This window comes from Scyliorhinus canicula, chromosome 16, assembly GCF_902713615.1.
Source record: "Scyliorhinus canicula chromosome 16, sScyCan1.1, whole genome shotgun sequence".
Lineage (NCBI taxonomy): Eukaryota > Metazoa > Chordata > Chondrichthyes > Carcharhiniformes > Scyliorhinidae > Scyliorhinus > Scyliorhinus canicula.
The window spans coordinates 40,200,338-40,227,835 of NC_052161.1; the positions used below are offsets into that span (position 1 = coordinate 40,200,338).

At 44.8% G+C, this 27,498-nt stretch overlaps 2 protein-coding genes across 3 annotated transcripts in view; one reads left to right on the forward strand and one right to left on the reverse strand.

Annotated features, from left to right (window-relative positions):
- Positions 1–27,498, reverse strand: part of LOC119979445 (inhibitory synaptic factor 2A) — a 404,538-nt gene that overhangs the window by 99,903 nt on the left and 277,137 nt on the right. The gene's annotated exons all lie outside the window — the stretch shown is intronic.
- The window catches only part of dock1 (dedicator of cytokinesis 1), a 763,650-nt gene that overhangs the window by 52,702 nt on the left and 683,450 nt on the right, over positions 1–27,498 (forward strand). Inside the window, 2 exon segments of the mRNA XM_038821673.1 lie at positions 7,550–7,590; positions 25,498–25,553. Coding sequence (XP_038677601.1) covers positions 7,550–7,590; positions 25,498–25,553 — 97 coding nt within the window.

A 27,498-nucleotide genomic window follows, 5' to 3' on the forward strand; every position in this document is an offset into this window, starting at 1 on the left:
TGGGGGGGGTCCCCGCTGCTGGTTGGGGGGGGTCCCCGCTGCTGGTTGGGGGGGGGTCCCCGCTGCTGGTTGGGGGGGGGTCCCCGCTGCTGGTTGGGGGGGGGGGGGAGAAAGAGGGCCCGCCGCTGCCGCACCGCTCCCGGCCCGCGTCTGGGGGGGGGGGGGGGAAGAGAGAAGAGGGCCCGCCGCTGCCGCACCGCTCCCGGCCCAGGGGGGGGGGGGGGGGGGAGAGAGAAGAGGGCCCGCCGCTGCCGCACCGCTCCTGGCCCGCGTGGGGGGGGAGGGAGAGGGGTTGGACCTGCCGCTGCTGGGCCCCCCTGTCGCCACTGCTCCTCTGCGCCGCCGCCTCCGCCTCTCCGCCGCCGCCTCTCCGCCGCCGCTCCTCCTCCGCTCGCTCCTCCTCCGCTGCCGCTTCTCCTCCTCCGCCGTCCGGCCTGTCGGGGGGGTTCCTTGTCTGGCGCTTGCGGGAGCCCCTCTCCCTGCGACCTCCTCGCTCGCCGCCCGGAAGTCGAATCCGTAAACCTTGTTGACAATGATCAGTTTACTATCTCTTTCCACCTCCATCTGGATAGTTAAAATGGCATGTTGTACAATTTACAGCTCTATATGCTCTGAGGATGAAGGCTGGAGTTACTGTACTATACTTGAATTCAAACCTGCAGCTTCTGCACAATAGATCAGTGTTACTGTTGGGTGTGTTCCTTGTACCTTAAAGGTCAATTCAATTAATCACTATCCTGTTCACATCCTTTGTTCAATAACTTAATGTTCCAGCTTAAAGTAAGAAGTATTTGCGAGAAAGAAATGGGCAAGCTAGCTGTTTGTTTATTCGACTAGTGTTACTTTAATTCATTTCCGAATAGACTGCAAAAACTATTTATTTATCGGGTATCTGTGTCCTGGAAAAGCCAGCTATTTTTGTCCGCCCTTAATTTGCACTTGAAAAGATAGTGGTGAAAGCACTCATACAAATTGTTGTTATGGATTTGTACATTGTAACAATGGAGGAATGGCAATATATATCCATGTCAGGATGGTGTGACTTGGAGAAAACTTGCAGGTGGTGTTCCCATGTGCATGTGCCTTCCTCTTAGTAGTTGGTAGACGTTAGGGTCCTCCCATTCAATCTGGAGGATGCGATGGAGGCTTCCACACGAGTGTTTCCAAACTCCTCTCTCGAAAAGGTACACCTTGGAATCTCTCAAACAATGTTTTCTTTTAGATGCATTCAGCGCTGATCTACTCACAGGATTTCAATCTCCGTTTTAAGTATTCCTCTGACTTGAATTGCCATGCATTCAAGATTCCATACATTCTCTCAGGTACCCAGCCACATCAACACAGCACTACAGCTTCACAGGATCTATTGAGGTATCACCAACTTTAGGATTACTTCAGATATCTGCCTTCTCGCTAGAAAACTTCACACCTTTCTGCTCTGTTGTTAACTGGGAGCCTCCTTCTGCCCCTTTCTTTAACTTCAATGAACAGTCCCCTGTTCAATTTCCAGTTCCTTTGTCCCTTTGACTTCAGCCTTCTCCTTTCATTCCCTGCTTTCTAGAACTACCTGTTCCAGCTTCTGAGACTTGCTTTCTTCCCCTTACTTCATTGTCCTGGTTCTTCTGTCAGTGTCTGAGAGCTGCTTCCTCTCCAGCTGCCTGGTTCCAACTGCGATTGGGTCCAGTTTAAACTAAACTCTTAAATTCTTTCTAACCTAAAGGTAGCCCCTGGTTCCTAAGCAACTGCCTAGCATTTCTTTTACATTTGTTTGTTTTCACATTGTAAACTCCTTGATCACAATACAGATACTGTTTGAAATGAAACCCAAACCCACAGGCATGCAAGCCCCATTTAACATGAATCTGACTAAAGTTTTAACCAGTTCTGAGACTGAAGCACAAAATAAACTCATTTTAAAGCTTCACCTTATTTCTGATAAAAATACAAATACAGATTACTTGCAACTACCTCTGTTTCCCAACAGCATTAGATGATTACTTGAGTGGAAACAATGTGCATGGGTAAGGGGAAAAGACAGGGAGGGGAACGACATTATGTTATGATGCTCGTTTGGAGAGCCAATGATGAGACAATGGGCCAAATGTCCTCCTTGTGCAGCGTAACAATTTTGTGAGTCTGTGAATTTATGTACTTATTGCGTTTAGGTGTCACTGATGCACAGTCCAAGTCATACCACAGCACAGGAGCAAGGTGACAACAACTGCACTGTTCACTTGGACTTCTGTTGACTTGCAGAGGTCTTTGCTTTCAGACATCTCCTGTCTCAGTTTGTGGAAGGTTGAGCTGATGCAGCTGATCTGGTGTGTGATCTCCTAGATAATGAGAACCTTTTCAGAAAGGTGGCTATCTAAGTATGGGAAGTGGTCAATATATTCCAGAATACGTCTGACAACATAGATGGGAGGTGGAAAGTTGCTGATTAGGTATAGATCATAGAATTTACATTGCAGAAGGAGGCCATTTGGCCCATCGAGTCTGCACCGGCCCTTGGAAAGAGCACCCTCCACCCTATCCCCATAACCCAGTACCCACCTAACCTTTTTGGACACTGAGGGCTATTTAGCATGGCCAATTCTGTTGCTGCTAATGGCCACCAGCACCTCCTGGTTGCCCAGTCTATCATTGGTAAATTTATTCAAAATCTGTTTAGGCACGGTGGTAGTGCAACACGATGGAGGGTATCTCCAAGGACTTTGTGGTGATTGCTCTGTCATGGACCAATGCATCTGCGATCAAATATGTTTTTTTTCCTCTTGTTGTTCTTCTCATTTCCAGCTAGCTTGTGATGCCTTGAGACTTATTTCATGGTCATTGTTAGACATTTAATATCAGATTTTGTTTACCAAATTCAAATTCCACCATCTGTTCTGGTGGGAATTCAAATCCAGGTCTCCTGAACACTGGATTACTAGTCCAGTGACAATGTCACTATCCCACTGCCTCCTCCTTTTGTGAAAAAATGTGATAAATGGATATTCAAATAATAATGATCTGACTACACATAGTCAGCATGGATTTATGAATGGGAAATCTTGTTGAATGAACCTGTTGAAATTTTTTGAAGATGTTACTAACCGAATTAATAAAGGGGATTTGGTGTACTTGGATTTTTTGGAAGGCTTTTTTTAGAATAAATTTAAAATGCCCAATTGTTGTTTTTCCAAACAAGGGGCAATTTTGTGTGGCCAATTCACCTACCCTGCACATCTTTGGGTTGTGGGCCAGGATCGAACCCGGGTCTTTTGTGTCGTGAGGCAGCAGTGCTCATCACTGCGGCATTGTGCAGCTCTTTTCAGCAGGCTTTTAGTAAAAATCCCCACTCCCCTTCCAGGAGATTGGTTAGCAAAATTAAAGCATGTTGGATAGGAGGCAATGTAAGGATTGGTTAATGGTCAGAAAACAGAGCAGCTTTAAACGGGTAATTCTTGCATTACTAGGTGTTGACTAGTGGGGTAATGCGAGATCAGTACGTGGGTCTCAGCTGTTCATGGCAAATGTAATGTTTCGAAGTTCGCGGATAACACAAAACTTGCTGGGAATGTGTGATGTGTGGGAGATATGAAGCAGCTTTAAGAGGATCTGGACAGATTTAGTGAATGGCAAGAACTTGCAGATGGAAAAGAATGTGGAAAAATGTGAGGTTATTCACGTTGGTAGGAGGATCAGATGTGTAGAGTATTTCTTGAATGATAAGAGATTAGAAATGTAGATGTTCAAAGTGACCCGTGTGTACTCCTTAATAAGTTACTGAAATCTAACGTAGGTGTAGTGAGCAATTAGGAAGGCTAATTGTGTATCAGCCTTTATTGCAAGAGGGTTTAAGTACAGGACGAGTTAAATCTCCGTTCAATTGGTTAGCCCATACTCGGATGCCATTTTGGTCCCATTACCTTCGGAAGGATATTGTAGTCATAGAGGGAGCGCAACGACAATTCACCAGACCTGTTCCCATGATGGTAAAACTGTCCTATGAAGAGAGATTGGGGAAACTGGGCCTGTATTCTCTGAAGGGTTGAAGAATGAGAGGAGATTTCATTGAAACATGCAAAATACTTAGAAGGAATAGATTGGGTAGATGCAGAGAAGTTAGCTCCCCTGGTTGTGGAGTCTAGAACCAGGGGACAGAATTTTGAATTAAGGGGAAAACCGCTTAGGACCGAGATGAGGAGAAATCTTTTTACTCTGAGGGTCGTGAATCTTTGAAATTCTGTGTCCCAGAAGGCTGTGGAAATTCAGTCATTGCGTATGTTTAAAGCAGAGATTGATAGATTTTTAAATACCAATGACATAAAGGGATGTGGAGTTGGTGTGGAAAAAAGACAGCTAAGTGAATGATCAGCCATGCTTGTTTTGAATGGCAGAGAAGGCTTTTTAGGCTGAATGGCCTACTGCTGATCCTGTGTCCTATGAGTGAGTTCCACTTGATGGCACTGCCGACAACCTTCCATCACTGCTAATAGTTGAGTGGCCTTGCCCCAATTGGGACACAAACGATGCATTAAAATTTGGCAGTGTATAAAAATCGGCAAAAATCTGAACTGAAATTAAGTTCTCTTCAGTGTCAAAATTAGGAGACATACCTTTTTGAGATTAGATTTGCTTAAAAATAGATACTGTAGGAGTGCGGCTTTTTAAAAAAAAAAGCATTTCGGGGTGAGGGAAAGAGAGGGGCCAAGAAGATTATTTGATCTTTTTTGAATCGATGGGGCCCAAAGAAGTTGAATTGAAGTGCTTACTTTACAATTTTAAACTCTACTCCAGATTTCCCAGTTTTCTAACTTAAAAAAAAACAGAAATGTACACACAGGGCTTAATTATACCAAGTGCTAGATTTTTTGGCTAAAAAAATCAAAGGGAAGCTTTTGAGGGGAAAACCAGCTGCCCTGCAGCTATTTTAGCCACTAATTGCCTGGATGCAGGACAAGCCTTTCTGGATCTGATAATTCCACCTCAGAGCAATCAGAGGCTGGCATCTCTCCACTTTGGAACAGAGGATTTGAGGATGCGTACGGGTCTATCGCTTGCTGCTGAGCAGGTAGGTCCTGACAAGTGGAATGGGAGATTGGGGTGTGAGAAGTTGGGGGATGGGCGCTGGCAGGCAGCAGCTCGAATCGTTTGTTGTGGGTTCAGGACCACCATCAGCAGTTGGCCATTAACTGCCACTGATGCCTGATGCTACCCATGCTGTTGGAAATCACGGTGGGGGCAGGGATGAATCAACAGACTGCCCGCTGGATTTAACAACTCCCTCCTTCAAACCGGTCAGCAGGGGAGAGGTAGATCAAATCCATTTATTATAAATGCGGTGAATTTATCACCCCTCCTCCAAATTATTTTGACTGCATTGCTGGAAAATCTGCAAACACCATTATGGGCAGCAAAATTAAAGAATATGCCTGTGGAAAGAGGCAAAGTACATCAAGTATTTAACTCATCAGGCCAACCATTCCTGATCAGTCAAAATCAATTCCACATGAATAACTATAAAAAAACTGACTCTTATCCCAGCCCTCAACAAGCACACTTTGAATCAATCGTTCAGGATAGCATTAGTCTCAATCTACAAGTGCAGAACATAATCAAGAAGGCTAATGGAATGTTGCCATTTATGTCTCGAGGACTAAAAGATAATGATGCACAAGTTATCCTGCAGATCGACAAAACCCTGGTTAGACCCCACTTGGAGTACTGAGAGCAGATCTGGGCACCACACAGTGGGCAAGTTATTTTGCCTTGGAGGGAGTGCACCATAGGTTACAAGAATGATATCTGGACTTCAGAGGTTAATTTATGAGGAGAGATTACAAATCAGGCCTATTTTCTCTAGAATTTAGAAGGTTAAGGGGTGATCTGATTGATAATTGATATTAACATAAAAAATAGGGTAGACTTGGATAAACTGTTCCACTGGTTGGAGATTCTAGAACTCGGGAGCATAGTCTATAATGCAGACTATGGGCAGACCATTCAGGAAAGATGTAAAGAAGCACTTCTTCGCACAAAGGGCGATAGACAGTTGGAACTCTAATTGATGCTAGATTATTTGTTAAATTTAAATCTGAGATAGATAATTTGTTTTCAACAAGGGTATTCATGGATATTGGTCAAATGCAAGTATATGGCGTTAGTCCACAAATCAGCTATGATCTCACTAAATTATGGAGGACGCTCAAGGGGATGAATGACTTACTCCTGTTTCTATGTACAGATTGGAAGTACAGACTGACTTGTTTTCCATCTGCTCACTACCCTTACACCATTGCATTTGTGTATGCATCATGGCCAAGGAGTGGGAATTAGGGTGACACTGCTCTTAACTATCTTCTACATTTTATTGACATAGGTAACCCTGGTACAGTATAGTGGTTATATAATTGGTGTAATGATTTGCAAGTGAGTAATCAAATTCTTTTAACTAAAAGTCTGGACTAAAAAGCTTACAATGGTGACTGTGAAACTACAGTTTAAAAAAAGAAGTTATGAAATCTGCCTGCTTCACGCATGTCCTTTCGGAAACATCTGCCTTTCTTACCCAGTCTGGCCTCCATGTGAGTCCAAATTCACAGGAATGTGGGTGACTTTTAACTGCTCTCCGAATGGCCTAGCAAACTACTCAGTTGCATCAAAGCAGTAGAGAAAACACACTGACCTAGGTGCTGGACGTGACAAAGGCAAATCTAGTCCAGTCAACTCTCCAAAGGCCTCATCCAAAAACTTCTGGGACATGAGCGAAAATTGGGAGAAGTGTTCAATAGATTTGGACAAGCAGATCATCAGCCAATGTCCTAGACTCCTCCATCACCACCCCTGAGTTGCTATCATCTTTGCTCAGTAGTGCCAATCATTCTTGATCTCCCTGTTTCTGAGGTCTGCAGTAGCACAAAACTCAAAAGTCTTTTACCAATTCGATCCACACCCATGTGATGCCAAGAAATGGCTGAATGCTGTGGCAAACAGCATCCTGGCTGAAGTCCAGAAGAGTTGTACTCGAGAAATAGCTACACCGGCAAAGCTGTTCCGGTACAGCTACAACACCCATCTAGCTGAAAAAGTGGAAGACTGTTCAGGTATGTTCTGTCCACAAATTGCAGGAGAAATCTAATCCGGCTGGTTACTGTCCCACCTATAAAATTGTAGACAGTGGTGGGAGGGTGTTCTAACTCTGCTGGTAAACCTACTGAGGGGGGCTGTAACATTCTGCTCCCTGAGTGACCAAAGGTCCATAGAGAATTTCAAAAATTTAGAATCCTTTGACAAGAAGTTTCTCCTCATCTCAGTCCTAAATGATTCAGAACCGCGCTGAAACACGTTAATGTAATTCTATAACTCCTCCCCATTCACAGAAGCAGCAATGGCGAATTTCCCTGTTTTTTGTAATTTTATTTTGACTGTTTTATTTTGTCTATTCTGTTAATCTTATCCATTCTAGCATGATCTTGAGCTAAATTCAGATGTACTGCATAATGACTTAATATGAAAATGTAGTAATCATGTTATCAACTGTATTTAAAACTATTTTTCTTTTTAGGTTGGTATAGAGGATCTACACACCGGCGCAAAGCCAAAAAGGTGAGCAATTTAAAGTTTATATAAATTTGTATGTTATGAAATTTACATAGCCGTTTCTTTGGACATGGTGAGAATTATCGAATGAGTGCACAGTAACCAAGACGTTGAGAGACGTAACACCAGGATCCATCTGGTCACATGTTTCTGCCAAGGGGTATACTTACCATATGCCATGTCTCAAATTACCCGTACTGTATTCTAGGATGCTGTTTTCAGAACAAAATGTATCAAATTTGCATTTGAATGAGTACTGATTGCTTCCACCATCCCCTAAGGAGTCTTGTCTATAGATGTGCCACTTGTTCATTGCAATGTTTCCAATTTAGTTTTGAAGACTGTTTTCCTGGTCAAGATGGCTCTTGCAAAACAATGTTTGATATTGTGTAAGTCAATCCATTAAAATGTTATGCCCGAATATAAATTGATGTAATCACCATAAACCACTGACCCTAATTATAAAAAGATTGAATAGAGATTAATTGAACTATTGGGCTGGCTGCCTGATTTGTCCAGTCAGAGGCCAGTTTGGTTAATTTTGTGGACTAAACCTGGGGCAGAGGTGTTAGTGTGCTGCATGCCCCAACAGGTGTTCTATTGCAATTTAGTGGTGCAGTAAACCTTGCCCCTCACCTGAGGTGTGGTGATCCTCAGGTTAAATCACCACCAGTCAGCTCTCCGCCCTCAAAGGGAAAAAGCAGCCTATGGTGATCTGGGACTATGGCGACTTTATTGGACAGTCTGAAGGTAACTTCTGCTGGCAAAAAGGCAGGTCCTGGGGAAGTAGCGAACAGGGTGACCCTCAGTATTTTGAAGGCTATTACTGTTCCTGACAACAATAAACTTTTTATAGCTTCTTTTGGATCGCCTGATTTTACTGAGCAGAGCATCTATCACAAAGACATCACAAAGTAGACCTTTTAAATTATATCGGGATCCTATTTTAGACGTGTTGCTCTTGTGTTGTTTTACAGCTGGATGATGTTTCTCTTACTCCAAGTGACTTGGGCATAGTCTGTATTAGGTTTTTCTTAAACCAATTTATTTACACTATTTATATCCAAGGCCTCACAGTAAGGCCTCACAGTGTTCTCTGGACACAGCGTGCTCTGTGTCTTGCTCCTTTTGAATCTCTTGGTATACTGACCCTGATGCCATGCCTACATTATCATTATTAACATTAACTAATTAAGATATCCATTAACCCGCAACTCTCTATCTCCTCTCAAGTATAATTTCAAACTGTTAAATTATTTTGTTAAACTATTTACATTTCCACCATCTGTTAACCTCATGTACGTTTACAATTTCGATCCAACTCCTACCAACGCCCTCAACCCTCCAAGTCACTTTTGCCAAAGGCATCAATCCCAACAGTATTTTCAAAGAGAAAATGCTGGAAAATCTCAGCAGTTCTGGTAGCATCTGTAAGGCGAGAAAAGAGCTAATGTTTCGAGTCCAGATGACCATTTGTCAAAGCTCTTTTCTCTCCTTACAGATGCTGCCAGACCTACTGAGATTTTCCAGCATTTTCTCTTTGGTTTCAGATTCCAGCATCCGCAGTAATTTGCTTTTATCTAACAGTATTTTCTGATTTCTTGGATGATGTGTTGGACATATGGGTTCCCTTATCTCCGCCTTGGAAGGCAAAACACGTTGAGAGAATGGGATAGCAGTTTCTCACGCCAACTGGCTCGTGACTCTTAGGATGACCAGAATGTAAAGTCAATAAAAAGCAATTATGGAAAAGTTATTGAAGACCGAGTCCCCCCAGGACTCTAAAGCAGTCACAAGAAAGAGAAGACCAAGAACTGAAAATATAACTCTTTTTCTGCATTGCACACTTGAATCGTGAATGAATTTGGTAGATGAAAAGAAGAACCAAGAACATCTCGGAGACACTGCTGAATATGAGGAAAGGAGGACTTCCTGACTGCTCTTAACTTACGGTTTTCACTTTCTGTAGGTAGTGGTATAATTCATATGTTTGCTTCAGTGCAGATAATGAGATCTTTGGTTCAGCCGGAGAAAGTAGGATTGCACCATAATCAATCATGGAATAAGCTTCAAGATTGCAGTCTATAGGAATTTCCTGCATAGTACTCTGGTCTGCAAACTTGATCGAAAGGTCTAGCAAGAGTTTTTGGGATTGTTACTACAAGAGTGTAATAGGAAAGACTGCTAGTGCAAATACTTTAGATAGTTTCACTAACTAACATTTTTACCTGATTCTGTGGCAATTTACTTGGATGCGATCGATATAGCATTTATGTGCCCGTGAACTGCAGAATGTTCACTTAGGTTTGTTGCACTATTTCTTTTTTTTCTAATAAACATTTTATTTAGGTTTTTTTTGGTATTATAACAACACAACAAACAATGTACGTGAAACTATAAACATTGTGCAAAAGCCGTCTCCCACCCTTACAGGTCCCACCTTTATTAACCCCCTACTCTAAGATAAACTAACCCCCCCTCCCCCTTCTGCTGACGATTAATTTTCAGCGAAGAAGTTGACGAACGGTTGCCATCTCTGGGCAATCCCTAACAGTGACCCTCTCTAGGCGAACTTGATTTTCTCCATGCAGAGAAAGCTAGCCATGTCCGATAGCCAGGTCTCCGACTTTGGGAGCTTTGAGTCCCTCCAAGCTATCCGTCTCCGGGCTACCAGGGAAGCAAAGGCCAGAACGTCTGCCTCTTTCTCGTCCTGGATTCCCGAGACTTCCGACACCCTGAATATCGCCACCCCTGGACTCAGCGCCACCCTTGTTTTTAACACTGTGGACATGACATCTGCAAACCCCTGCCAAAATCCCCTAATCTTTGGACATGCCCAGAACATGTGGACATGGTTCGCTGTTCCTCCCACACATTTGGTACACCTGCCTTCCACCTCAAAGAATCTGCTCATCCGGGCCACTGACATGTGAGCCAGGTGAAGGACCTCAAATTGTATCAGGCTGAGTCTGGCACATGTTGTGGATGCATTGACTATACTCAACACTCCCTTCTCCTACCCACCCTCTGGAAACTACCCTGTCCTGAATCCCGCTCAGTGGTAGGAACGGGTAGGTTGACAACTGTTTACGTAGGAAGTCCCGCACCTGCAGATACCTGAGTTTGTTTCCCCATGCCAACCCAAACTTCTCTTCCAGCGCCCTCATACTCTGAAAGCTCCCCTCTATAAACATATCCCCCATTCTCTCAATCCCTGCTCTCCGCCATATCCAGAACCCCTCATCCATACTTCCCAGGGAAAATCGGTGATTATTACAGATTGGGGACCAGACCGATTCTGCCTCTGCTCCCACATGTCTCGTCCATTGCCCCCAGACTCTCAGGGCCGCCACCACCACGGGGCTGGTGGAGTACCGTGCTGGCGGGAATGGCGGAGGCGCAGTTACCAACGCCCCCAAACTGGTGCCCTTGAATGAAGCCGCCTCCATGCGCTCCCATGCCGACCCCTCCCCCACCACCCACTTCCTGATCATATCTATTCATCGCCCAGTAATAGTGACTAAAATTTGGCAGCGCCAGCATGCCCTCTCCCCACCTCTGCTCAAGCATTACCTTCCTTACCCGCGGGGTCTTGCCCGCCCAAACAGAGACCACTTTGTTGTCCCGTTTAAAGAAGGACCGCGGAATAAAGATGGGGAGACATTGAAACACGAACAGGAATCTCAGGAGGACTGTCGTCTTCACCGTCTGCACCCTCCCAGCTAATGACAACGGGAGCGCGTCCCATCTCCGAAAATCGTCCTTTGGTCGACAAGCCAGGCCAGATTTATTTTATGCAGTCCCATTCCCACGCCATTTGAATGCCTAGGTACCAAAGCTTCCCCCTACTAACCTAAACGGAAGCTCCCCCAATCGCCTCTCCTGTCGCCTCGCCTGGACCGCAAACATTTCACTTTTCCCCATATTTAGCTTACACCCCTTAAACCAGCCAAATTCCCCTGGAATCCTCATGATTTCTTCCATGCCCTCTAATGGGTCCGATACATACAGGAGCATGTTGTGTGCATAGAGCGAGACTCTGTGCTCCTCCCCCACATCACCATCACCACCACCACCACCACCACACCCCGGACCTGCCCCTTGAGACTCTCCGAGCAATTGCCAACGGTTCTATAGCTAGACAACAGTGGGGAGAGGGGGCATCCCTGTCTCGTCCCCCGTTACAGTCTAAAATAGTCCGATGTTGTCCTATTCGTCTGTACACTTGCCACAGGAGCCTGATACAGCAACCCAACCCAGTCAATAAAGCCCTGCCCAAATCCGAACCGTCCCAGTACCTCCCACAGATAATCCCATTCTACCCGATCAAAAGCCTTTTCTGCATCCATTGCGATCACTACCTCCACCTCTCTACCTTCCGGGGCATCATGATCACATTTAAGAACCTTCGTACATTGGCCACCAACTGCCTAATCTTAACAAACCCCGTCTGGTCCTACCCAATAACGTCTGGAACACGATCCTCAATCCTGGAGGACAAAACTTTGGCCAGCAGCTTGACGTCCACATTCAACAGGGTAATCGGCCTGTAGGACCCACACAGCTCCGGGTTCTTGTCCCGCTTCAGAATCAGCAAAATTGTGGCCTGTGACATCGTCGGGGGCAGCACCCCTCTTTCCCTTGCCTCATTGAACATCCTCATCAACACCGGCCCCACTATCCCAGAGAACTTTTTATAAAACTCCACTGGGCACCCGTCCGGCCCCGGGGCTTTACCCGCCTGCATGGCCTTCAGACCCTCCACTATCTCTTCCAACCCGATCGGGGCCTTAGCCTTTCCACCAGCTCCCTGTCCACCTTTGGGAAATTCAGTCCCCCCAAGAAGTGCCTCATCCCTCTGACCCGTAAGGGGATCCGACCTATACCGCCTACTGTAGCAATCCCAAAACTCCTTAATCACCCCTGCTGAATCTCCAACCAGGTTCCCATCTCCGCAATTAACTTTCCCTATCTCCCTGCCTGCCTCTTTCTAAGCTGCAGCGCAAGCATTCTGCTGGCCTTCTCTCCATACTCATAGATCACCCTCCTCACCTTGCTCAGCTGCTCCACCGGCCTCTCTGTGGTTAACCAGCCGATCTCAGCCTGTAGCCTCCGCCGTTCCCTTAAAAGCCTTGCCTCTGGGATCTCCGCATACCTCCTATCGATCTGTAGCATCTCCTTAACCAGTCGTTCTGTCTCTGCCCTGTCCACCATCTCCCTATGGGCCCGTATCGAGATGAGCTCCCCTCTGACCACCGCCTTCAGTGCTTCTCAGACCATCGCTGCTGAAATTTCCCCCGTGTCGTTGACCTGCAGGATGTTCTGAATACATTTCCTCAGCCGCTCGCACACCCCTTTGTCAGCGAAACGTCCCACATCTAACCTCCAGTAACAACACTCTGTAACCCAACCCTTTGATAAACAGAAGTTATGCACACCCCCACTGCGCTTCTGTGAGCTTGCCTGCTCGCCCAACAGCGCAGATGAAAACCTTAACTCACTCAGCTCTGCCACTGGTCCCAAATCAATACAGAAGGCATCATGAACAGCTTCCACAAAACGAAAAACAAGAAACTTTTTTTTAACAGGGAAATAAAAAGAAAAAAAAAACATGTACATTGTAGCAAAGTTCAAAAGTTCTCAGTCCACCACCAGTCCTTTCCTTTTCACGAAGTCCAGCGCATCCTCAGGCAAACTTAAAAGTGCTGTTCCTCGTACATGACCCAGAGACCGGCCGAATACAACAGTCCGAACTTCACCTTTTTCTTAAAAAGGATCAACCTAATCTGGTTGAAGCCTGCTCTACTCCTGGCCACCTCCACACCCGGGTCTTGGTAGACCTGCAGGATACTATTGTCCCACTTACAGCTCCGTGTCTGCTTGGCCTACTGTAGAATGCGCTCCTTATCCAAGTGCATTTGGAATCTCACCACTTTGGAATCTCACCGCCATTGCGCTTGGGGGTGGGGGGGCATCCGCTCCTTCGGACCCCTCCGGCAGCCCAACGATTTTCAAGTTCTGCCGACGGGACCTATTTTCTAGGTCCTCCACCTTCTCCAAGAGCAGCTTCTTCTGGTCTCTCAGCATCCCCACCTCCAACTCCCTGCAGTTTTATTTCCCTCCTGCTCAGCCAGCGCCTTCTCCACCTTTTGGATCGTCCAATCTAAGCTCCGGCCGCTCAATCGACTCTTTTATTGGGTTTAAGCAGTCCCGTTTCTGCTTAGCAAAGCCTTTCTGAATAACGTGCATCAGCTGCTCTGTTGACCGATGGGTCGACAAACCAGAGGTCTGGTCCTCTGCCGTGCTGTCTCCCGCTGCAGCTTCAGCCAAGCCTACTCTGTCTTTCTGTTTCTGCCTTTACGAGCACTTCTAGTCCTTCTCTCCATGCACCGATGTGGGAATTCATTACACAATTAGGGCAGCACGGTAGCATGGTGGTTAGCATAAATGCTTCACAGCTCCAGGGTCCCAGGTTCGGTTCCCGGCTGGGTCACTGTCTGTCTGTGCGGAGTCTGCACGTCCTCCCCGTGTGTGCGTGGGTTTTCTCCGGGTGCTCCGGTTTCCCCCCACAGTCCAAAGATGTGCGGGTTAGGTGGATTGGCCATGCTAAATTGCCGGTAGTGTCCTAAAAAGTAAGGTTAAAGGGGGGTTGTTGGGTTACGGGTATAGGGTGGATACGTTGGTTTGAGTAGGGTGATCATTGCTCGGCACAACATCGAGGGCTGAAGGGCCTGTTCTGTGCTGTACTGTTCTATGTTCTATGTTCTAATTGCCTCTGTCTTCAGTTTTACAGTTCCAAGACCGGTAGAAAATGGGGGGGGGGGGGTGTGTCCAAAAGTCCGACCAGAGCAGGAGCCACCAAATGTGCCACTTACTCCTTCATAGCCGCCACCGGAAGTCTTTTTGCACTATTTCTAATAAGTGAATACTTCCCTGTGACTTGGTAGTGCTCTGTGACTGTTGATGGTGGGTTTTTGGTTCAGTATTCTCTTTTAGATAGTTAGACTTTTCCAATCCTTGCTTAATTTAAGTATCTTTAAGCTCCTTTGATATTCGACTTTTAAGTTTTTCCAAGGTACTCTTCAGCTGCACAAGCTCTGTAGCTTGGGCCTCTGACTTTTTACTGAAAGAAGCTTGTGTGTATCCATGGCTTGCTGAAGAGATCCAATTGCAAGCTCCACCGTATATTTGTAGAAATTAATACGGTCTGAACTTGCACTTTTGGTTTGATCTGATTTGGAGTTAAAGCATCTCTTTCTTTTGGTGGGCACAGGGACGTCTTTATTACTTTTTTAACAAATGGATGATTTTCCTCAAAAGAGACAACCAAGTCTAAATGATTGTTGGCAGTAGAGTTAAAGAGTCTGGTAAGGTTTAGCACCTCTTCAGTTTTTCCAGATCATCTTTCTCTCGGGTGGCTTTATTCTCTTGCCCTCAGCTCCAAAAGAACAGGCCAAAGGTGAGAAGCTTAGCGAGCGGATGATTACTGTCATTGTCAGTGCATCCTGCTTCCATCTCTTCTAGCCTGTATCCAAAGAATAGTTGGAAGATCTGCAATCTTCTTCTGTGGTCCAAAGGATGGTGCTTCTTCAATGAAGATTGTGTAATGAGGCGATTTCAATTTCTGCTGTACTTTAGAGCTTTCCCAGTCCTCTGAACAACCTTGGAAATTCATTCCTGAGTTTTGCTCCACTGTGATCTAATATTGGCTCATTGACCTTTTGTAGAAGACCAGGTCCTGCACACACTATCCTGCTGAGCAGGACAAATTGCCAGTTCTATAAGATGTAAAGAAATTAATCAATTTTCCTTTATCTTTATGCCTAAATGTTGTAGCAATCTGACTCTTCACTTTGAGGTCTGTGCCTCCCGGCCCATGCAGCTTTATTTTGGATGGCTGGATTTCTACTTCTTTGTCCATTTTGAAGCCTGCCCAATTTGTATGATTAGACTATGACCCCAGCACCATTGTCCAGTTTAAATTCTGCTTTGTATCCTTGAATTTCCACCTCTAAAGACCTGAGGTACTTATTGGCATCTTTGATTTATGCTGGTAACATTTCAATGACTCAGTGGTTTTGGCAAGCTTTTTCGCATTAAGGTTGGCGGATCTCCTGACTTGAGGTCTATATACTGGATCGACTCTCCTGAGCCTCATTGTCTCCCTGAAGTGTACTCCAATTCTGCTACTGCAGCTCCGTCTGCCTTGCAAACTGTTTGGCCTTCCCTAAAGTTAAATCCCCCTTGATTTACAAGAGTTCCTAACTGCAACCACTGGCCAGTCTATGCAGAACTTTAATAAATGAATCAATGATTCACCCGACCTCTGGCTACTTTGGTTGAATAATAATAATAATCTTTATTGTCACAAGTAGGCTCCCATTAACACCGCATGAAGTGACTGTGAAAAGCCCCTAGTCGCCACATTCCAGTGCCTGTTCGGATACACGGAGGGAGAATTTAGAATGTCCAAATTACCTAACAAGCACACCTTTCGGGACTTGTGGGAGGAAACCGGAGCACACGGAGGAAACCCACGCAGACACGGGGAGAACATGCAGACTCCGCACAGACAGTGACCCAAGCCGGGAATCGAACCTGGTGCTGTGAAACAACAGTGCTAACCACTGTGCTATTGTGCCTCCACAATCGCTCATATTCAATGAATGGATTCTTCTTCAGGCTAAATTAATTATTGAAGGCCCTCAAAATCTCCTGATAGAATGCTGAGGTTTCCTTGACTCCTTGTCTCACCAGGAAGCCATTCACCATGACCCAAATCACATATAAAATCCCAAAGCTGTTCTGTATCTTCCAAAATGTCTCCTCCACAGCTACAATCGCTGTCCTTGCTACAAATCTGAATTTTTCCAGCAACAGCAGTAAAACAAATTAACAAAACATACTAGGATGTGAGTTGTCCAGCAACAGGTAGAAATCTGCCTCGAGCCAGCAGTATTCAAAATGTTGGCTGGGATGCGTGTATCCCGATAATGAGATTAGAAGGCATTTTAGATTACAATCACAATGTCTTATGAGGAGAAACAGTTTACAGACATTTGGGAAGATCAGTAAGATGTGTGTCTATATTTAAGGAAGTTGATAGGGGTATACAGCCAAATACACAGAAGGCATAATCCCAAAGAGAAAACAATTGTCTGGACGATTGGGAGCCAATTGTCACATATCAGCCTCAGAAAGCAGACAGGTCAGTTTCCAACCACCAAGCCTGAAAGCTAGTTTGCCAGATAGCAGCCAAGAAGCCTGTTTACATCATTGGGGGTTCTCCCACTGAGCCAGAGAAGAGACAGCCAGAGTGAGACAGAGCGAAGAGTGAGTTTGGGAATTTGAAGCTAGGAGGGAATTGAATCGGTAAGACTGGTCCTTTTTAAATTTCAGGAATTTAAATCAATCTAGAATTGTGCAGTGAAGGTTAACAAGGGGCTGCCCCACTCACTCGCATAACTGGTTGGCAGTTAAGTGTCAGTCACCTTAAGCTACTTTGATCTAAAAGCAGGTGAGGGAGGAGTCAACTCGGGCCAATTTAAAAAGAGCAACTTTAACTCGCTCCCAGTGAGCCAGAGAAGACACAGCCAGAGTGAGACACAGCGAAGTGTGAGTTTGGAATTTGAAGCTAGGTGGGAATTTGAAGCTGGGTGGGGAGGAGGTGCTTTTTAACTCTGGTAAGTGACTGGTAAGTAGTTTTTCTTTTCATTTGTATATTTTTTTTATCTTTTCTTTCGTTTTTTGGAATTGTAGTTATATAAATTAACCTAAGGTTTAAGACGTGGCAGGAGATCCTAGACCCGTGTCATGCTCCTCGTGTGCGATGTGGGAGCTATGGGACATGTCCACTGTCCCTGGCTTCTTCATGTGCAAGAAGTGTATCCAGTTGCAGCTCCTGTTAGACTGCTTGATGGCTCTGGAGCTGTGGATGGACTCACTTTGAAGCATCCGCGTTGCTGAGGACGTTGTGGATAGCACTTTTAGCGAGTTGCTCACACCGCAGCAGAAAGTTACTGAGGGAGATAGAAAATGGGTGACCAAAAGACAGAGCAAGAGTAGGCAGTGCAGGTGTCCCCTGCGGTCATCTCCCTGCAAAACATATATACCGCTTTGGACACTGTTGAGGGAGATGGCTCACCAGGGGAAGGCAGCAGCAGCCAGGTTCATGGCAACATGGCTGGCTCTGCTGCGCTGGAGCGCAGGAAGAAGAATGGCAGTGCCCTAGTGTTAGGGGACTCAGTCGTAAGGTGAATAGACAGGCGCAATTGAGACTCCAGGATGGAATATTGCCTCCCTAGTGCAAGGGTCAAGGATGTCTCTGAGCGGCTGCAGGACATTCGGGGTAGGGGGGTGAACAGCCAGCTGTCGTGGTGCCCATAGGCACCAACGATATAGGTAAAAAAAACGGGATGAGGTCCTACAAGCTGAATTCAGGAAGTTAGGAGTTAAACTAAAATGTAGGACCTCGGGATTGTTACCAGTGCCACGAGCTATTGAGAGTAGGAATGTCAGGGTAGATAGGATGAATGCATGGTTTGAGAGATGGTGCAAGAGGGAGGGATTCAAATTCAAATTCCTGGGCCATTGGAACCGGTTCTGGGGCAGATGGGACCAGTCAAACCGGACGGCTTGCACCTGGGCAGGACTGGAACCGATGTCCTGGGAGGGAGGAGGGGGGTGTTTGCTGGAGCTGTTGGGGAGGGTTTAAACTAATGTGGCAGTGGGGTGGGATCCAATGTAGGAAGGCGGAGGGAAGTAAAGCGGGGAAGAAATGAAAAGCAGGAAGGGGGAAGAGTGTAAGGCAGAGAAGCCATAGTCAAAAATCAAAAAGGGTCACAGTACAGGGTACAGTGACTGGCGAGAATGTGAAAAGGGAGGTGGCCAATGCAGGATTGAGGGTGTTGTACCTAAACGCGCGCAGTGTACGGAACAAGGTAAATGAGTTTGTTGCGCACATTGAAATTGGCCCGTACGATGTTGTGCGCATTACAGAGACATGGCTGCAAGGGGATCAGGGCTGGGATCTAAATGTCCATGGATATATGTCCTATCGGAAGGACAGACAGATGGGCAAAGGGGGTGGAGTTGCATTATTAGTAAGGAATGAAGTTAAATCAATAGCAAGGAGCGATATAGGATCAGAAGGCATAGAATCTCTGTGGGTAGAGTTGAGGAATCACAAAGGTAAAAAGACCCTTATGGGAGTTATGTACAGGCCCCTTAGGATGTGGGGCAGAAAATAAATCAGGAGATAGAAAAGGCATGTATAAAAGGCAATATTACAATAATCATGGGGGACATCAATATGCAGGTGGACTGGGAAAATCAGGTTAGTAGTGGATCCCAAGAAATGGAATTTGTGGAATGTCTAAGAGATGGTTTTTTTTGGAGCAGCTTGTGACAGAGCCTACTAGAGAACAGGCAATTCTGGATTTGGTGATGTGTAATGAGGCAGACTTGATTAGGGAACTTAAGGTGATGGAACCCTTCGGGAGCAGTGACCACAATATGATAGAATTCACCCTGCAGTTTGAGAGGGAGAAGCTGCAATCAAATGTAACAGTATAACAAGTAAATAAGGGTAACAACAAAGACATGATGGAGGAGCTGGCCAGAGTTGATTGGAGAAGGAGCCTAGCAGGGAAGACAGTGGAACAGCAATGGCAGGGGTTTTTGGGGGTTATTATGGAGGTAAAACAGAAATTCATCCCAAGGAGGAGGACACATGCTAAGGGAGGGCAAGGCACCCATAGCTGACGAGGGATGTCAAGGACAGCATAAAGGCTAAGGAAAAAGCATATAAAGTGGCGAGCATTAGTGGGAAACGTAGAGGATTGGGAAGCCTTTAAAAGCGAGCAGAGGACAACTAAAAAAGCAATAAGGGGGGAGAAGATGAAGTACGAGTGCAAGCTAGCTAGTAATATAAAAGAAGATAGGAAGAGATTTTTTCAATATATAAAAGGTAAGAGAGAGGCAAAAATAGACATTTGACCACTAGAACATGTGGCTGGAGTAATAATAGGAAACAAAGAAATGGCAGACTAGTTACTTTGCATCAGTCTTCACGGTGGAAGACACCAGTGGGATGCCAGAGCTCCAGGAGAACCAGGGGGCAGTGATGAGTGCAGTGACAATTACTAAGGAGAAGATTCTGTGGAAACTGAAAGGTCTGAAGGTGGATAGGTCACCTGGACAAGATTGACTGCACCCCAGGTACTAAAAGAGATAGCTCAGGAAATTGTGGAGGCATTAGCGATGATCTTTCAGGAATCACTCGAGGCAGGAAGTGTCCCAGAGGACTGGAAGGCGGATAATGTAACACCACTGTTTGAGAAGGGAGGGAGGCAGAAGACGGGCAATTATAGGCCGGTTAGCCTGACTTCGGTCATTGGTAAGATTTTAGAGTCTGTTATTAAAGATGGGATCACGAAGTACTTGGAAGTGCATGGTAAAATAGGACTAAGTCCGCACGGCTTTGTCAAAGGGAGGCCGTGTCTAACAAATGTGTCGGCGTTCTTTGAGGAGGTAACAAGCAAGTTAGACAAAGGAGAACCAGTGGATGTAATTTATTTAGATTTCCAGAAGGCCTTTGATAAGGTGCAAGGTGCTGCATAGGAGACTGTTAAATAAGTTAAAAGCCATGGTGTTGAGGGTAAGATCCTGGCATGGTTAGAGGATTGGCTGACTGGCAGAAGGCCAGTGGGGATAAAGGGGTCTTTTTCAGGACGGCAGCTGGTGACTAGTGGTGTGCCTCAGGGGTCTGTACCATGGCCACAACTTTTTACAATATATATTAATGATCTGGAAGAAGGTATGAAGGTACTTGCTAAATTTGCAGATGATACCAAGATCTGTAGTGGGGCAGGTAGTATTGAGGAAACAAGGGGGTTGCAGAAGGACTTGGACAAGCTAGGAGAGTGGGCAATGAAGTGGCAAATGAAATACAATGTGGAAAAGTGTGAGGTTTCGCACTTTGGTAGGAGGAATCTGGGCATAGATTATTTTCTAAATGGGGAAATGCTTCGGAAAGCAGAAGCACAAAGGGACTTGGGAGTCCTAGTTTAAGATTCTCTTAAGGTTAATGTGCAGATTCAGTCGGCAGTTAAGAAGGCAAATGCAATGTTAGCATTCATATCATGAGAGCTAGAATACAAGACCAGGGATGTACTTCTGAGGCTGTATAAGGCTCTGGTCAGACCCCATTTGGAGTATTGTGAGCAGTTTTGGCCCCTTAACCTGGGCTTGCAATGCCATTTGGACACCTTGGCAGTGCCAAGGTGGCAGTGGCAAGGCGCCTGCTGGGCAGTGCCAGGGTGCCCGAGCTCCAGGGGGAGCCGGGGAGCCACCCTGTGCTTACCCTGACCACCCAGGGGTCTCCTATAGCCTGGGAAACCCCCTGGGTGCCGCATGCTGCAAGTTTGATTGGACCAGCACTGATCGGCTCCTGGCTGCAGCCTCCCGGGGGAGGCCGGTGATTCGCAGGAGGCCGGTGGATGCCATGTAGGTAAGTCGCAAGTAGGTTTACGACCTACTTCCGCAAGTGTCATCCGGTCACGCCCATTTGGGGCAGGGTTCCGATGTCTCGCGGGGTGTCGGAGAATTTTGTGAGCCGCAGAGAGGGAGGGGTTTCCCTGCATTCACCACACATTGAGCACAAGCGAGAGCCCAACGCCACCGGAGATCCGTGCCCTACTTTTCCTACACTTAAGTATCATCTCTGTATTGTGTGGCAATTGTAAGCTTATCATTTAATTTGGATGTTTTTGGGAAACAGGGAAAATCTTATTCAAGTATCGTAGGTATATTTTTGAATGAGGGGTACATTTTACAAAAACTGTGTTTGTGTTCAGAAATTCATATACGGTAGTTGTCTGAGTGGGTAGTCCTGTTCATGCATCTTTGTCTTTCCTTTAATAAATGTTACATGATGACTGGGCTGTTTATTCTCACTGGGGGTTTGATTGTTGTCTCACACCAAAACTCTCATTTCTAAGTTGGGCACCCTCGCAGATAACATCAGTGTGCTTTGTGACAGGACCCTTGATGTGTTTGAAGGGCTGTGTAAAGGATAATAGCTGGTCAATGGTTGTAGGCAATGTGAGTGGTTTTCCCACTGTCCTTTGCCAAGGTACATCTTATTTTGTTGTTCTTGTGAAGTTGAGCTCTTCCTGGGACTAAAGCCATGAGCTACCAATCCTTTGTTTTAGTTTTCTTAGACTGCAACCTCCAGCACTGCCACCTAGGTTTGAATTGTTGCCCTTCATTTGTGCTGTCTTTTAGCTGGATAAGGTTTCTCTTATCTTGAGTGACTTCGGCATAGACTTATTTCTTTACATGATTTACATTCAAAACCTCATAGCAAGTACATTATTTTCTGGAAACAGTGTTCTTCGTGTTGCTGCTCCCTTTGTATCTAAGGTCATGTGATACTGATGTCATTTTTACATCATCATTAACATCCTGGCTAATAACATGACCATTAACCCATGACACTATGTACACATCACAGAAACTGAATTTGCATATATTAATTAGGCTCCCACCTGATTCAGAACGACCACTAGGTTGCTCAACCCAGAAGATTGAATTAAAATTGTGCAAGATTGATAAATCTTTTCCCAGTGGAAGGAGTTAAAATTGTCACTATACCCTTCAAAACAATTTTGTGGAGAAAAACTGATTTACCTTTTTTGAATGTCTATAAATGAGTGACCTGCTTTTTGTGGATGGGATGTAAAAACATCTTTGAATGTTTTGATGAAATTGTTAAATATACACTAGAAATTGCAACACCTATAAATTGCTGCGGCTATGTAAAGCCACAGTTAGACCACACCAGGAATGCAGTGAGCAGTTCTGAGCATCAAACCTTGGGGAGGATCATCCATTGACCTTGGAGGGAGTGCAGTGTAGATTTATCAAACCGATAGCTGAACTTCAAGGATTAAATTACAAGGAAAAAATATACAATCCAACAATGTGGAAAGTTAGTGGATTATGTGATGCAAGTTTTCAGAATATTTTGAGGGTGGGGGTGGCATGGGGCAGTACGGCAAAGTGGTCAGCACTGCTGCCTCACAGCGCCAGGGACCCGGATTCAATTCCGGCCTTGGATCACTGTCTGTGTGGAGTTTGCACGTTCTCCCCATGTCTGCATGTTTTCCTCTGGATGCTCTAAATCCTAGAGCTAGACCTTTCAGCAGAGAAATTAGGAAACCACCTACATTGTAAGAAATAGCAATTAATGCAAGATGTTAATTTTAAATCTGAGATTAATGCATTTTAGCTAGCCATTGATTGTATATGCTAAGTTAAATTATGAACTTGTAATGTTTTTGTATTTGCTGAGGGAATGAGTCTGTCTCCATTTATACCCTTTTCAAACCAAACCACTACACTTAGCCTTTTGTGCACATACAGTCCTCTGAACAGCATCTTCATTTCTCAGCAGCAAAACCGCACTCAATTAATGTAAGACAATTATCCAGGTGCCATGCGAAAGATTGAATCACAACCTCTTAGGTGAACAAGAGCTGCTCATCACGTGATGTGGTGCAATGTTGTACAGGCATTTTACATACATTTGTAATTAGAAAAAGTTAAGAAATCTCCAGTTATTTACAATGTATAAATTGGATTTACATGGAATGTGACAAGCAAGAAAATTATGTGGCTGGCATACATTTGCTCTTCTTTTGATAGCTTTAACCACAATTTGATTTTTAAGTCCTAGATATTCCCATTTTTTATTTTTTTTATTTACAATATTTGTTTATCAGACCCATATTCAGAATTTACCTTTAAACAGAGGACATGAGCTGAAGCAGCCTGCTTGTCAGGTCATTGTGTTTGCGGTTTTGTATTTTGGAGAGGAGAAACAGACTCGTTGGTGCCGAGTGAATTTTAAGAATCAGCTTTGGAGGAAGCTGGTTTGATTGGTTGGCTGGCAACCTGTGGGTTGGGTACGGACAGTGTTCTGCCTGACAACAGTCAGTGATTGGTTCCTACATGATGCTTTCGGCGAGAGAGCTGGGCAGAAATGTTTAGACCTGGAAAGTGAAAGGGACATTTGCTCTCTCTCTCTCTCTCTCTCTCCCTCTCCCTGTTTAAGTAAAGAAATGCTTCAGTTTTCTAAAATACGTGAGTGCCTGGCACATCTTTTCTGTTTACGTGAACTAATCCTCAATCTACCGAGGAAGTAGACAAGCTTGCCAGAGAAAACCATCTCAAGGTTAGAAGGAAGAAGTACTGGAACAAAAGCTTGAAACTCCAGAAAGATGTTAACAGGAAGCCATCCTAGTGCATCAAAAATCCTTTGTCCTTTTTATTAATATTTCCGTTACCTCTCAATCAACAGTGTTGTGTGTGTGTGCATAGAGAGTGGGGATAGTCATAAAGGCAGGGTGGGGAGGGGGAAGGTAGTGTTATATAGTTACATTTTTCTGTCAGTTTAATTATAATACTGTGCGTAAAGTTATTTCTGTTAAAGTTACAAACCTGGTGACTACAGTTTATTGGACTCAGCCAAGGACCGCTGGTATTTTAAAATTGCATCTAATTTCACTTGTGTTGCAACTCCTAGTCAAGTGGGGCTGGAATTGACCGTGCACTAGCCCAGGGTGTCGTGACACAACTAAAGAACCCAAGGCGGGATTCCCTCAGCCCGGGGCCAGGCCGGAGAATTTATGCGACTGGGCGATGCCCCCCGACACCGGCATGTGATTTTCTGCAGAGTGGTTGGTTTGGTGCAAGTCGCAGGCCGCTCTACGCGTCCGGCCCCGCCGATTCTTGGGCCGAGCGGCCGTAGTTAAAACGCCAAGTCCTGCTGGCGCCGTCCACACCTGCTCGCAGCCAGCGGGAAGTCTGTGTGCAAGGGTCGGGTGGCGGCCTGTGGGTGGGGGGCTCCGATGCAGCCAGGCCCGCATTGTTGCGTCGGGGCCAGAGCGTTGAAGGAGGCTACTGCATGCGCGCATTGGCGCCGGTGCCACTGCGCATGCTTGGATCCCGCGGTGCGCAGTTCACGCTGGGATCGGTAGCTGGAGCGGCATGAACCGCTCCAGCGCAGTGCTGGCCCTCTGTAGGGGCCAGAATTACTCCTGGCAGCGGCCCGTTCATGCCGTCGTAAAACACGATGACGTTTACGACACCGTGGACACTCTGCACAGGATGGGAGAATCCCGCCCCCAATTACCAAATTACTTTCCTGTATGTTACAGAAATATTCAAGTAGTATGCTCTTTGAAAACTGGTGCTCAACAGCATGGGATTTCAATAAACTTGGTTTCTGAATATTTTCTTCAATTTCAAGTTACGATACACAAAATATTGATTTTTTAAAAGTAAGCCGAACAGAGAAGAGAATTTGGTTTAACTCAACTGAATTTAGATAATAAGTCTTAAACCAGTGTTTAATTTTGCTGGGTAACATCAGATTTTATAATAAAAAGTACCTTTGTGTTTAGAAATAAATTTCTAGGCATGTCCGGGAAACAATGGTTGATTTACAGTTCATAGGGCTCATCTCTTTATAGAATTTCAAGAGCCCCACTGTAATATTGATACAGAAGTTCTATTGTCTGGGGAAAGTAGTTAGTAGTGCAGTTACCCAGCTGAGTTTAGTGACATCATGAAATGTTCTCTTCACAGTTTTAGACATTGACGATTGAGTTTGATTAAATTGAAACTGATGCATTCATGAATACATTTGTGTGTGGAATATGACACTTGTGTATAGCAGTGTGTTAGCAGAGTGACGTGTCCTTCTGTGCTAATTTAGTTGGCAGTAAACATTTTGGTATAGTGAACATGGCAGAATTCTGATGTATTTTCTAAATTCAGAAAATTAATAAAACCACCATTTCTGATGGCAGAATGTCACTCTTCTAACTAAATGTTGTTTTTTTACAGGGTATTTTTCCAGCTTCATATATTCAGCTCAAGGAAGCAACAGTTGAAGGCAAAGGGTGAGCTACAGAATCCAAATAGTATTTTTGTACCTTTAGAATTGCCTTGCATTTTAATAATAAATGTTCATTGCGCAACAATATTGTTTTCACTTATTACATCCACTGCCTAATGTCTACAGTTGTTGTAATAGCATATGATGTCTTCCCTGACCAATAAAACAAAAGTGGGTTATTGAGGGCTGTATATTTTTGTGAAAAAAATAATTGAGCATCTTTATACAAATTAAGTGCAACTTGAGTCCAGCAGTCATTCTACAATAACAGAGAAGATATGAACCACTTTAAGAAGAGTTGGTCTGTATAACAAACTATTACTTTTGGGAAAACCAGTACAAATTTAGACTGGCTGCAATAAAGTGAAGGGGTGGTCATGGTACTTTAAACACTATCCTTCATTGGACGACAGGAAAGTCTTGCGAGAGTTGTACAGGATTTTGATGAGACCACATCAGGAATAGTGTGTGTGGTTTTGGTCTCCACCTCATTGCAACCTACAAAATTCGGAAGGGGTTTGATAAGGTATATGGGGGTAAAGTGGATGCTAAGAGATTGTTTCCAACATTGGGGAGTCCAAAGCCCGAGGCCACAGTCTCAGGATAAGGCACCAATCATTTCGAACAGATGAGGAGAAACTGAATTTTTGGAATTCTCCCCAGAGGATTGTGGATACTCGCATCATTGAATACACTTAAGGCTGGTGCCTCAGGGAATTAACGGATATCGGGATGAGTGGGAAAATAGAGTTGAAGCCCAAGATCAGCCATGATCGTATTGAATGGCAGAGCAGGCTCCATGGACCATAAGGTCTACTACTCCTGTTTCTTGTGCTCACCAGATATCTTGATGGCTCTGTGGGTTTATCCAGTGACTCGCTGAATCAGCAGACTTGATAACTGTTGTTTTGGATGTTCCATTATAGAAAGGACATGGCAACTATGAGTGTATAAAACCTACATTCACCAGGTTGGTGCTGAAGGTCATAGGGAATTTGAGATACTAGGTCTTGTTACATTTGAGTGACGAAGACTAGGAAACAGTGGGATTAGGTTTGGATTGCTGTAGCAAGGAGCACACAAACACAGTGGGCAAAATTGTGGTCTGTTGTGCTGTTGTCTCTATATAGGAGCAACTGTGAAATTTTCTAATGTGACCTGATATTCATCAGCTGGAAGAGCAAAATGGTGGGATGGGGTGAAATTTGGTGATTGCATTAGCATGCTGTTATTTTATTTGTGGAGCATGGATTTTAATCCAAACTGGACTTTATTGATTGAAATGTTTTGCTAGTTATAAGTATGACTTGAAATTATTTAAGGCATTTTCAACTCATCAGTTCCACAGTGCAGAATTGTCTTGCAAGTCATGAACTCTTTTAAGCTTTGGTATGATGAAAATATCAGACAACTGAAATATTGGGTGCTGTTTTGAAGTTGGGGTGAATTTGAAAGAATTTTACTTTACTGTTAATTCACGTAGGCCATGAATTGACCATGCTTGATGGTTAGATGACCGAGATGGGGAAAATACTACTTTTTCAGTGCATTTTGAGTTCATCGATGCACCCTTCAGTGTCAAACAAATGTTCCTATGTGGTAACACTTAATTGGGGAAGAAAGCACAAATTCAACCCAAAACATTTTGCTCATTGAGCATTTGTTTATTGAAACGTGGTGGCAGGTTCTGAATTGTGATGACAATACAAATAAAACATGCAATCATGATTTATAACATAGTGATAGATGAGCATTAAAATAAAGTACCAAATAATGGTGGATGCATGACCCACGATGTGCGTAGGGATCTGACAGGAATACTGACGTCTGTGGGACATATCTGGAAGTTTGAACCTTAAATGGGGGAATTCCCCTGCTCCCTGGGACTGTCCACAAATGTCTCCAATTCGAACTCTATGCTAGAGTTAGCGACTTTGGATAGTTCAGTG